At 40.1% G+C, this 13,490-nt stretch overlaps 1 protein-coding gene across 7 annotated transcripts in view; it reads right to left on the bottom strand.

Annotated features, from left to right (window-relative positions):
* The window catches only part of GABRB1 (gamma-aminobutyric acid type A receptor subunit beta1), a 107,575-nt gene that overhangs the window by 15,747 nt on the left and 78,338 nt on the right, over positions 1 to 13,490 (bottom strand). For all 7 annotated transcript variants that reach the window (XR_008436925.1, XR_008436927.1, XR_008436923.1 and 4 more), the window contains exon 5: positions 10,599 to 10,681. Coding sequence is in view for 1 of the 7 variants with exons in the window: in XM_053976530.1 (XP_053832505.1) it covers positions 10,599 to 10,681 (83 nt within the window). In the remaining 6 variants the exon portion in view is untranslated. The remainder of the gene's footprint in view (positions 1 to 10,598; positions 10,682 to 13,490) is intronic.

A 13,490-nucleotide genomic window follows, 5' to 3' on the forward strand; every position in this document is an offset into this window, starting at 1 on the left:
AAGATGATGGGCAAGACGGACATTTGATCTAAGACAGTACAATTAGGGGTCTGACATGTTCCAATGCAGCCTAATTTACCCATCGCACTTCTTTCACCTTTACAACACATTCGTTTCATCACTGGAGTGATGACTTTTAACCTGATGTCAAGAGCCTTTGACTCTACATGTCTCTGTGTAATTCCTGTAAATATAACTGTGATTAAAAAGTCTTGTTCATGCCCACACATTTTGTGTAGTAATAAGCAGCGTGCCCATAGTAGCTTAGAGGCTGTCATTGAAAGTTCCTTATATGCAAATGTTTAGTGAGCAGTGCCAGTGATTCAAATTTGGACTTGAATAATTTTGATGACCTATTGTCTAAAAAATTCCCATCAATAATATATTGATTTTTAAATTTTTTTTCAGAAAGCAGGCAAGCAGTATGTGTTCATGACTGGTGTTCTCTTGTGCAGCCCAGACATTTGTGTAATGTAATATGTACAAAGTGCACAACTGCTGTCAACAGGTCAGCCCTGATACACACATCATACATCAGTTTCTACAGACTTTTAGCAAGTTTCTCATCTTACAAGTTACTTTGAATGGCTCTGAAGCATGAAGTTTTAAGATGGCACTTTAGTTACTTTGGTAGTTACATATGCTGAGGAACACCTGGATCCTCTTCTCTTGTGGGGTTGAAACCACCAAAGTTCTCGAGTCACACTGTCATGTTCTTGTCTAAAGACTAGTCAGCAATGACTAGTGCAGCAACTATGCATGAGGAGATTAACCCAAACAGTCTCCTTGCCTTGCATGCCATTTCACTTGCTGGTGATACCAGAGCATCCTTGAGAGCTTGGAGCTGGAAAGAGAATATTTGTTTATTTCCAGTAGCAAGTGTCAGAAATCCCAGCCATCTTCTCTTCCTTCCATTCCGAGATGCCTTTTTCCTGAATCTGTTTTGATATTTCTGCTCCTCCCTTTCTTAATCTTCTTTTAAATGGACATACTGCTGGTTACCAGCTGTATCTCAACTGGCAGAAAGGTGAGCCAGAGCTCCTGACCTCTTCTGGAGAGGTTTGCTTGCTTTTATTCCCCCTCTTTCTTTTTTCTTCTAACTTTTGTTCCCCTCTGGTTTGATGAGGAGGAAGTAAATATCCATTTTCAGGAGCAGCAAAATGCAGACCACACATTGTTTTACTCTAGTCCTGGCAGCACAGGCTGGGAGTGCTGGACTCAGGATGAAAGACCTTGACATGTTGAGAGAGATCTGCCCACTCCTGAAAGCCTCGTGCAATCCTTCATCTTGTTTGCTAACTCAAAGGACCTCCACACCTTCACACGAACCTGATGAAGGCAACTTGCTTGCAGTGATGTCAGGAGCACATTTTATGTAGAATTTGTAAGTCCTATGCAAATCTTTTTTCAGCCCCACCAGTTTCTTCCTTACTCTTTTTTTTCTCATTTGAGCTGCTGTACAATAGATGACTCTCACAGTCTGAGCCATAATCCTGGAAGTTTTTTCCTGACTTGAGTTGCTTTACAAAGTTAAAAAGGGAACAACACTATTTATAAGCACATTATGTAAACATTAGCAACAGAGGTTCAGCTGCTTAGCATTCAATTAATTTAGTTCAGTCAATATTGCATGGTACATAGTTTTGTCTGCTCATATTGTAAACACATCTTGCCCTTGAGCACTTACTTCATTTGACTAATTAAGATCTACTTCTAAGCGCTCTCATTTTGTTGCCAGGCAGACTTGCCCAACTATGGATACAGCTGTTGTACTTGGTGAAAAAGGCATTTGAAATCCAGGTCCATCTGGTTGGTGCTCTAGTGTGTCACGCCAAAACCTGCTCTTCTTTAAGGCAGTAGGGTCTCTGCTTTCCACAGGACTCAGACTGGAGATGAATCAGGACATTGTATGTTTCTTACCTATGCCAGCGTGTCTTATACAAGTACACACATTTCTTTGCAATATTGTATTCTCACCTGAGACAGTAAAAACCCTTTTAAAATTGTAATTATTTAATGCAGGTGCATAAAGTTTTTCAGAGAGGTAAATGTGGAAATGTGGGAAATGGATTTGTAGAAAGAAATTGTTGTCTCACCCTTCTCATGAGACTAAAAGTGAAGTAAGTTTTTAAAACACCTCTCAGTTGCCCCATCTCTAAGTAAAAAAAAAAAAGTATTGTCCAACATGGAACCAAGTACAAGTCCACTGTACTTGGACGTTTTATATAAATAGTGAGAATGAAGTTTTCATGGTGGTCTGTCCTTTCTTTTCTGATTCTTCTCCCCCCTTGGGGGAAGAGGGGAGTGAGTGAGTGGCTGTTTGGTATTTAGCTGCCAGCACAGCCCTACAGGTGGGGTCTCACAAGAGCAGACTAGAGGGACACAACCACATCCCTTTGGTTCAGCCCAGGAAGTGGTTAGCTTCCTGGGCTGGGAGTGCACATGGCCAGCTCATGTTGAGCTTCCCATCAACCAAAGCCCCCAGGTCCTTCTCCTAAGGACTGCTCCCCATCCATTCCTTAACCAGCCTGTAATTGTGCCTATAGGCACTTACAGAATATAAATGAGTAAGAATGGAAATAGATTACTCAGAAGATTGGCCACATATTCTGAGCTAAGTCACTGAGAGTATTAGTCAGAATTGCACCTCACCAGGAAGTTGCAGGAAGAGATAGCAGTACTGGGTAGCATTCTGGTAACCTTTAAGTGCTGCTTCAATCAAACAGATCGCAGCTCAGATCTGTAATTAGAGTTACAATGCAGCCTTTCCATTTCCCTGGACATCAGCACTATGGCTATGTAGCCCTGATCCTGGGGTCCAATTGCTCATGTGAAATGAGTCATTGTCTAACTCAGTTTCCATCTACATGCTGATGGTCCCTTTTAAAAACCAGGCTTGCACTCCAATGGTAACAGATATTTGAAAGACTGAGGGAGACAAATGGGCACCTCTCTGCACAGATGTTTCCTTCATGGCTAGGGAGATGTGAGCTAGAAGTCTGGGAAACTTGATGCTGTTGTTTTCATGGAAGCCTGATGAATTGAGAGCTGCCAATCACCAGAAAATATAAATGAAATGAAAAATTGTATCAGTAAGAATGATGTCTTCAAACAAAACTGAAATGCTCAGCATTTTCTTCTTGGAGTTTTCCACACACACTGTGGTTTCCCCGTAACAACCTATGCCTCTTTGCATAGTTGCAGTCTACTCTAGCACTTAATGCTTGTTGGTATGGTTTATGAGAAAGGTGAATTAATAAATAAAGCTGTTAGAAGTGGTAGCTGAAAGCTAATGGAGGAAGCATTAAGAGTTTTATCTGAAGGGCTCAATTCTGTTCTCTGTTCTGCAGAGAAGTTTCCTGAGGGCTGGAGGACTTGCATTATATATACTTGTGAGTATACTGTTCACTTAATAAAACTACTTCATACTAATATTGTCCCAGGTTAGGTAAGCCATCTTCCCACACTGAGATTTGAGGCATTGTGTTTTGTTATTTGTATTACTGCAGTGTCAAGAAGCCACACATAAAGATCAAGACAGAGAAGGGATAGGCACTGAGTAGATGATTTCTCAAGATTTACAATAGCTGTAAATATAGATGAATTGGGGGGAAGGCTTCATTTTCACAAACTGAAGCAAATCTATGAATACCAGAATCTTCCAGTTTCTTCTGGGTTTTTTCTTTTATACAGCAATTCACACCTCGGCAGAAGACACGTTGCCTTGAAATATATAAATGATACTTATGGCTGTGACATTCTAGAACAACTGTATTGTCTCAAAGCACAGTATACCAGCTCTTCCAAGATTGTTATAGTACCAGGTGCAGAGATTATTTTTCCTTCAGCTCTGACTGCAGAAATACAGACTCATCTAAGAGCACAGCGGCTTCTGGAGAAGTCAGACCCTCCTCCAAATGAATGCTTAATTTTTTTTTAAAGCAAGCTAATCTTTTTCCTTTTGCTGTTCCCCTGGCCGGACAGGTCTCAGAGGCTGAAGACTGAGACTTGATGAGGCTTTGCTGGGAAGTGATTCAGCTCCAGATTTCCTGTCCTATGTGGTCACCAGGGGACACCCTGGGCCACATATTGGTACCTCTGAGATTACTGAGATGACACTAAACAAGAAGAACAGTTGGTGAAAATAACTCTGCATTCCTCTGTGTGTAATAGAAAAGTGCTTAAGACATACCAAGCTTTGCTAATTTCATATGTTCATGTCCTGGAATTGTTGAATGTCAAATATTTGCTATTAAAATCTATGCATGCATATAAAGACAATCTATCAATCCTTTTGAAAATAAAACGTGAAAGTCATATAGACTAAACTATCTGCATCTGAGTAACTTGTAAATTTGTGTGCAGTGTAGAAATACATTCTGAAAGTAAAATAACTGATTTATAGTCCTCTGGGGAAAGAAATATTCTCAAAGTGTGGAAACAGAGCAGTCACTGTGGCTTAACACTAGTGTGCTGTGAAGAATGAATTATTTTAGCTCAGTGGCTGACTTAAAAGATGAGTGTTAAGGAATGACATAAACTGAGCCAAAAATACATTTTAACTTTTGATGTGAAAAAAAAGAGGAAGCATGCAGTCCTACTTGGCTAATTTCTCAGTTGCAATATCAACATGCTATTTGTGAATCTGCCTCTCAAAGTATCTAAAAAACAACTTGCTTAGCTTCACAGCTCTGTGCTAGTCTTTCTGTTCCTGTGATGTTTAAATCGACTGCTGTGGATGCTCATGCTGTAATTTTAAAACCTCTCATGTTTTGCTGCCAACATGTTCTCTGCAGCTCAGAAGGATGGCATGTCAGAAGTTAATGTGGATCCACAGATTGTTGTGTGTGTGCAGAGTCTCCACGGGCGATCCTTCTGAGAGTGTATTTGCAATGATACAAGCTCAGTATGTATATTCTGCATAGGGTATATGGGGTAACCTAGGCCCTATTATCTAAATGCCTTAATAAATTATAAAGTGAGTTTCAAATTGCAAAATGTGTTGCCCAGAGAGCAGTCACTTTGCTATCCCAGTGGGCAGTATATGGGATAACTTTGGCAGCCTTTTGTGCTGATCTCCATTCCTGCTCTTGCTGGGGAGTTTTTTGTTTTATGAGTATGCTGTGATAAAATGTGCTTTTCTGTGTCCTGCTGTTGCCTATTCTTTTGTTAGGCTTTGTGGGAGCTTGAATATGGCATTTGATCCAGGGGCAGAGTGTTTGTGAAATAAGGTGATTTGTGCATGTCATAGTGCAGGCAGCACTGGGAGTACAGCAGGCATGGATAGCTCACATGCACACTGGTGAGTTGGGAAAGCTGTCAATAGGATGACATGCTAAGAACATCCTGTCACTTATGGCTGCCACATTAAGTGAAGATGGGCAGGCAGGAACCTTTCCGACTTTTTCATTCAAACAGTTTGCATTGCATCCCATCTCAGAAAGATGCACTGTTTGAATTATCTGAGTTTTGGAACCTCTCTCTCTTCTTAGTCCACCAAGTTTGGAAGAAATTTAAAGCTGAGTATGTATTTTAGAACATTTAAAGGAATTTGCCAGAAGCAGAAGAGAGTTTTTTTTTTCCCCAGTGTTATTCTGTAACAACCAGAGACAAGTCAAAGTGGAGAAAATGAGGGTTTTTTTTTACCCAGCGTTCACAGGACCCATGGGAAGCAACACATTCCAGAGAACAGGTTTACGGCTGACAGGTCTCATGGGAGAGCAAGGGCAGTCTGGCAGGAGAGCGAGTGAGAGAAGCTCTTCATTTACAGATGTGGCAAAATCTAAGCAACTGGTATTGGGGGGCTGCCCTCTTTAGGAACATCAGAATTAGATGGAATTAGAATTAGAATGCCTTAAAAAAGGCATTGTGTTCATCATCCTTCCAGACTTTTTTTTTTTTTTAATTGGGAAGGGGCTTTGCAACTGGCTTTTAGAATACTCTGAGCAGCAAACTACTTTGAGAAAGGAGAAATTATGCTTTCTGTGGAACCAGTTTGATATGCTTGGTGAGAAGCAGGATGAGACCAGATGCCCTTTTAGTGGTTTTGGATACTTTAGGAACAATATATAAGTGGATCCAGCTCAAAGGTCTTGCTGCCTCAGGTACGAGAATAGCAATATTCATTAGTGAATTTTTATTGCTAGGCATGAATAAATTACTAGATATCTGGTGCCTGCAGACAGGCAAAAGAAAAACTGTATGAGAAAGCTTGGATTTATGACAGGTTTTTCATCTCTAAAAAAAAAACCCTATTTGTTTGAGGTGTAGGTTCTTACATCCTTGGTAGTTCAAATGCAGTCATATGCTGGATCAATGCAATCTTGTCTCAAGCAGAGAGCTGTGATAAATCTGTTCAAATCTCATTCCCTCAGATGGCTCTGTGCCAACAAAGGTGATAATGAATGTTTAGGTATGAACTCAGTTGTTTTTTTTTCTGGCAACAAACTATGTAGAGGTTCAAGTGGAGCATTTTATTGATTTAGTTTAATATCACTCTAAGTTGGTTGCGCTTTCATCGAAGCATTAAATATATTTAGGGTTAGATCTATTTCTATATGAAGAAGGGACAGCCATAAAAACAATGGCAACTGTAGGCAACTGAATAAATCTTCCTCTTTTCCCCAAGTATCTCTGTTCAGGTTTCTGTGGGCTTGTTCAGTTCACCCATTCAAGTGGTTTCTAAGGGTGCTGCTGACAAGGCTAATGCATGGTTCAGTGTTGCAGTGTTGATCCCTGAATCATGCTGCAGCATTAACTGTTGTCATAGAGACAGAGATTTTTGAGTCCAAAGGGACAGTTTTGATAGTCAGCTCAGACCTGTTGTAAAACACATAGCAGCTTGCCAATAAGTAAATAACTTTGCCAAACTGGAGCACAGCTGGGCCCTCCCTCTCCCGTGACAGTGAAACACATTTCACTGAAGTTTGTGAGATGCTGTAAGTAAAACACCAAATGGGGATTTAATTTATTGTAAGAGTGATGCTGTCAGCACACATTTTTTTTCTGATGAGTGAAAGCCAGGTGCAAGCTTATTCCACGCGATCCCGCTGTTACTGTGATACTGGCAACCTCAGAGAGACAAAGAGTATAAAAACAGTAACACTCTAGGTAGTGCAGTGAGGTTAGCACTTGTAATTCTAAAGAAGGATGCTAGAGTGGGGCAGCTGTATGCAGTCAGAAGTCTCTGACAGACAATCTCTGGGTGATATTATTGTAGCATTTTGATGCTGCTGACCCTGGTTGTTTGCCTCCTCCTTCTGCTTGCTCCTTTATCAGCTGTGTGTCTGCACCCATGCCAGTCCAGAGCCTGTCGTGGCTGCTGCCAGGAACAATGGACTTGTGCCAAGGCACTGGGTTCTGAGCTGCCACAGCAGTTGTAGCCCTTGCCAAAGGCTACCTGATACAGCAGAACTAACAGCTGGGGGATTTAACATCTTAAATTGCCAAGCTGACATCCATCAGAGCTCATGTGAGAGTGCCAAGCAGTCTGTGTAACCTCCAGCCAAGTACTAAGTCTCTTCTTTCCCAGTATATGCTAATCTGTGAGAAATGGATTGTTACAGATCCCAGCTCCACTGATGAAGCAGTTTCAGTTATAAAATCCCTTGATTCTGTACACAGAAGTTTGTAGTGGCCATCATGGTATTAGACACTGGAACAGGTGTAAAATGTCTGATATGGTCTCCCCATCTTCCAGTGCAGAATTTGGAATAAGGTGAACTGGTTGGGTAAAGCTGTGAAAAATGTGTTTGAAGGAACATGTGCAGCCAAAATGCTCCCCTCCTAAATGTATACATTTCTCTCATTATCAGCCATGCATACATAGCTCCTGCAGTTCTGTAAGATGGCTTTAGAAAAGCTGGAAATGCAATTTTTAAATGAAAATAATCTGCTGGCTCAATACAGGCATGCATTATCCATGCCTTTGCTGTGCTGCTGGAGAGGTTTGATAATAGTGCAGCGTTTGGTTCCTTGTGCTCTTTTCCATTCCTGTGTCACACAGCTGTTTTGCTGCTATTTGCAATGCCTGAAATTATTCACTGTTAGGTATTATTAAGGAACAATTCTTATCTATTTCGGTTTTCAGGGACTGTCTGGCTAATTACCACAGCATCCCTATGAGGTGAAATGACTCAGTGCCTTTCTGCTCACAAGTAGTGCAATGTTCATCTATTCTTTGATAAATTACTCTGTGGGACTTCCTGGTTCCTCTGGAACATACTCCTTCTGTGGCAGGAGTAAGTCACCTTTAAAGACTCATGGGAACCCAAAAGAGAGCCAGGGTGTGTGTGCTTCAGCATTGGTGCTCTGTGGCAGTGCTGCACAGCTATTGTGGATGCATTGGGGAGCATTCAGATTTTGGAGGGGAAAATGTGTCTCCAGATTGCTTGTTTTAGAAATGGGGAAGCACCCTGGGACTCTCTGAGAAGCCACTTGCCACAGAACCTTTGTGAATGAAGGAAATCCAGTAGCTCTCACAGTACAAAGTACTGCTCTGGAAGCTGGTGCCATGGGTTAAGCCACAAAACTGTGCACAGTATAAAACTGAACAAGCCCACTTTCCAGTGCTTTGAAAATGGTTTGACAGTGCACACACTGCACAGTATCTGTCTAGTGGTGAGAAATGCTGCTCGCTATTGCAGACTTGCTTAGTGATTTAGAGACTTGCTTAGTGACTACAGCACCACCTTCCCTGGGCCTTTTACTTAAGGATTAGTTCTGTCCTGGGGTTTATTGAATTCCCATTTGTCCCAAAATTGCGGTGGATAAGCCTTTCTATCAAAGAGACTTTTTTTTTAACCAAAAAAAAAATTTAACAGTTGCATTTTCAACCTAGCTCTGTGAACATTTGTATACTGGCATGATAGAAACAGAACAGAAGCCCAATACCTGAAGGGTGATGCAGGAGCTGGAAGGAGAGCTTGAGGGTGGGAGTCTTATAAACTGGCTCTGTCATGGAGGCAAATGGCACATGCATAAGACACATGGCATGAGCAGAGAAGCCTTGGTGCACTAGAAGGTATGTTTTAGGTGGACAATTGTCAAAGACACCAATGCCCCTGATACATCTACTGCTTGTGGGCTTCCAGTAGAAGGTAAGCACATCTGTGCTTTGGGAAAATCATTCAGTTGTTAGTAGAACTGACCTAAATACTCATGAGAAGAAATTGACTCTCCAATTTTCACCTGTTGCAAATTGTGATCAGCTCAACAAGTCTTAACATATCAACATATGTATCTCTGGAGACATGAATTATTTATACAAGCGTTCAAAAGGTCTGAAAAGCAATTTTCTTTTGGGCATGTGTGACTGGCCACATGAATGACATGGTATTCTGTCATCCCTGATTGTGTTAGCATTTTAATTGCTTATTCCATCTGATGCTGATTTTGATTCTTGATGAGGTCTCAGTGGTAGTACTAAATCCATTCTCACCGAACATTTATCCCTACAAAGCTTCATTTATGTGAAAGCTTGTGAAAAGAGGGGTATAAACCAGTAAAGTGTCACTCTGATTTCATTATTTGGGCTGATATATGCTAGCTGATAAATGCTTACCTACTTTCATCATCCTCAGTCATGACTGAGCTGGGGACTTCAACTACCTCCCAACAAATAAACTAGGTATGTGTTCAATATGAAGGCAACTTCACTATTGTCACCCATTTTGGTTGCTGTGGTATTGTATAGTTATCTGTTTCCTCTGCTAATCAGGTGGAAAAGCGACCGAGGAGATGTGTTATGCACCATATTTTGAAAATCAAGATTTGACTCATTCTCCAAAGCATCCATTACATGCCTTAATAAGTTTAAGCCAGAAGATGAGCCAAGCAGCAGCAAGCAAGAAAACTGTTTTGTGACAAAAATAGGCAGGGACATCTTAACAAGCAACTTCTTAGGTCCTGTGAAGTGGTAGATTGTGACCCTCTGACTGAGTTTTGAACTAGCAGAAAGTGACTGGGGAGATTAGGAGCATGATGGGAAACACTGGAAAGGGAAGCTACATGGCCAACATAATAAAGATTCTTTTCCAAAACCTTCACAGGCACTTCTCTAGCAGCCACCATCATAAAATAAAGAGATGATAAAAATTTGTAAATGCATGCTGTGTTCCTATATTCATGGAAGACAATGATAAAGCTCTCATTAATCTTGGTGCTGAAGGATCAAGTTATTTCCTTTTATAACCTCCAAATGATTTGGTAACAGCAATTGATCAATCCTGCCACCACCACATGGGACGGATATCAATCTTGATTTTAGAGATGAATGTGCTAAGGTGAAGTAACTAATCCAGGTTAGGCACTGAAGATGGACAGTGCTTGATTGCTGTCCCCTGAGCTAAACTTCAAAATATACCCTCCTCCCTTCCTTGACAAGAGATTTTGAAAGACATCTTACAGGCTTGGATCAACCAGTATTGTGGTTGATACACATTTTGGCTTGTGTATCACAGAAATACATTTAGTATGTTCAGTGTGCAAGCTCACTGAACCCATAGTATTTGAACAACTTGCTCCTGTTTTGCCTGACCTGTGAATGTGGTTCAATTCTCAGCTGTCATTTGGCCAACCCTTTCCCTCCAGTAACTTACAACTTTCAATTTCTAGTGTGCAGTTTTGTTCGTCCAGAGGATATCTGCGTAGATCCATCATGCAAGCTGCTGTTGTTGTGATCCTGTAAAAGGAAAGTGAAAAAAAACCAATGAGACTTGAAACCACATTTTACTTGTTTGAGATGGCAAGATTTTCTATAATGAGTTTTCTGTTTGTTTAAATACAGAATGGTATGCACTTGGACTCCTGGCATGCAGTCTTTATAGAGCTTGTAAAATATGATTAATTTATACAGCACTGTATACTGGCTACAGCATAAAGCATAAAACTATATGCTGAATATTGTAGAGAAGGATTTGAGTCAAAAGTTTCTGTGTAAAAGTTACAGTGTTTTGAAGAACATTCAGTGAGATTTCTACTTGGACATCTTTTCTTAAATGTTCTTAATTGAGCCATCTTCAAATTGTTCAGCAAATTGTTTTATTTCTAACTCATATTGCTGACATTTTTCTTTTTCCATTTCATTGTCATTTATTGCTGTTTTAATATTGTCTGATAGGTAGATGTATTTTTATCCATGCTGTGGAATACCTGATAATACCTTACTCATTATCTTTATGCTTTCATGATCAGTTTATCATTAACTATGATAATTGTACATCACATCTCAAAAATGGTGTGAGGCAATCAGACACTAGTGAAATATAACATTGTACAGTGGTTACTTCATGAACATTGAGATTAACTATGATTGCAGGCTGGATGTTTCAGATCCTTACTTCTTCTAGAGGGCAAGTGAGTTGATATTTGGTCTCTAAAGGTCTCCATGGCCTAAGACTTTTTGCAAGGCAGTTCCTCTCCTTTGTTAGACAATAAATCACAAGAACATCTAAGAAAATATTTGCTGATAAGTCTGTGACTGTGAGGGAGGAAGGTTAAATGACTTCATGAGGATGGGGATCAAATTTTAAAACTCACTTTGAGAAAGACAATTAGATCAGTATTTTCAAACTCACAAAAGTGAGTTATTGCCTTCATTTGCTTTTTTTTTTTTGGGTGATAGATGGGTTCTTAAATGCTTATAAAACTTTTGAAGTTGTGAATGGGCAAACTTGGCTTCTAGTTTTATTGGTCTCTCTTCTTCTCTCTCCAAAGATTTATACCAGATAAAGGCAGATAACCTCTTTTCTTGATCTGGATTTCCTCCTGTTGTTCCAGTTCCATGTTAATGAATACCAGAGGAACACATCTTGAGATTTTACTTTTGATGTGCTGAAAGTCAAGAACACTTACATGCTGTATTGGGGTGATAATCCTTGCTGTCACTGAACTGTCAGAATTTAAAAGGGAAAAAAATGCCACATGCTTTATTACTGTGACATGCTTCAAAATTTCCTAAGTCTACAAAATCCATCTGTCATATCTGGTATGAGGAGCATCTAGCAAGGGCTGTTCTACTCTAGAATACTGTGTAAAGTACCATGCAAATGGTACATTTATACCTTTTTCCAGGCTGATTTTGTCACATTAAATAGAAATGCATGCATCTTAACACGCATTTGCCATAGAAATGCATTTGCCATAAAAAAGGTCTTCAGCTGCGGTAGGATCTCATTTAGATTAGCCATGTACAATTATACCTTACTGAGAGGCACCGAGAAGACACTCATTTGTCAGACACCTGCTTAATAATGTTTAAGATCACACACAACAATATACTAACATTAGTCACAGTCAAATGCTTTTTAATAAAGGTTTCATAGGTAAATGTTTTGTTCCCAATTAATAAATTGGCCTTTATGGTAATTTAGTTCACCTGTATCAACCAGAGTGTTTTCTAAACCACTGTGGAGAGGTTACACTCCCCCTGCTACCTCCTCAGGCTGCTCTATGATCTCAGGGACTCCCACTAGGCCTTGGCTTTTGGGCAATGAGTTGAGTGGTGAAGCATACCTTGACCGTGCCAGAAATTCTTGCATGGCTAAGGTGGGGGTGGCACTCTCTGTACCAGGGACTTCTGCTGCCTCCCCAAGGTGGGGAATAAGAGATAATCAGTCATCCTCTGACAGCCCTGGAACGTTATTTACCTGAATTGTAGCCTGAGTGGAACCGTACTGTCGTTTTTAAGAACTACAGTAATTGCCAGCTTGGATTGCAGCCAGGATAGAAACTCACTATTGACTAAAGCCAAGCATTTTGTGACTCTAAGCAGCTGTTCTAAGACATGTCCTTTGAGCTCTTCTGGACTGCAGTGGATGCACCTCTCTCTTAGAGTGACACCTCTCAGAGCTTTGCAATACTTGCTGCACCGTCACTGAAAACTCAGAGTGGGACCCACACTGATACCCCAACTCCCTCCTCAAGGTTCAAGTCTCACCCAAATAGAAATGATAAGGTATTTAACATTAGTATTTCATTTTATTTGAGGGTAATTTTTAACAGGCATACATTTGTAAATTTATTTAGACAGAGACATTGTGTCTGTAGATGTTTGTGTGTGTGAAGTGATTGAAGCACACTATAGCAAGTATAGCATGAATGTTGCCATCTTGGATCTATAATAAGTCATGCACTCTCTTCTGCACCATTACACTTTTCTAAACTGTTTCTAATCTGATTTTCATTTGTGTGCTTCATCTTTGTAGTAAGTAACAGAGTAAACCTTTCCATAGCACTTTGTGAAGTTGTACAAATTTATATTAAACTTGCTTTTGCTAATATATTTAACAATGATTTTTGAGTCATTCTAACCACTCATTTGTGATAACCAGAGTTTGAATGACCAGTTATTCCTAATGGCAGGGTATCTGTACTACTGACTTCTGCAGTTTTGCATATTTTACATAAGTTACATAAACAACAACAATTAAGTATTCTTTACATCATCAATGCAAATTGATAGCGAAGTAGTAATTAATGCAATTGTTTAT

The sequence above is a fragment of the Vidua macroura genome, chromosome 4 (genome assembly GCF_024509145.1).
Source record: "Vidua macroura isolate BioBank_ID:100142 chromosome 4, ASM2450914v1, whole genome shotgun sequence".
In the NCBI taxonomy this organism is placed as follows: domain Eukaryota; kingdom Metazoa; phylum Chordata; class Aves; order Passeriformes; family Viduidae; genus Vidua; species Vidua macroura.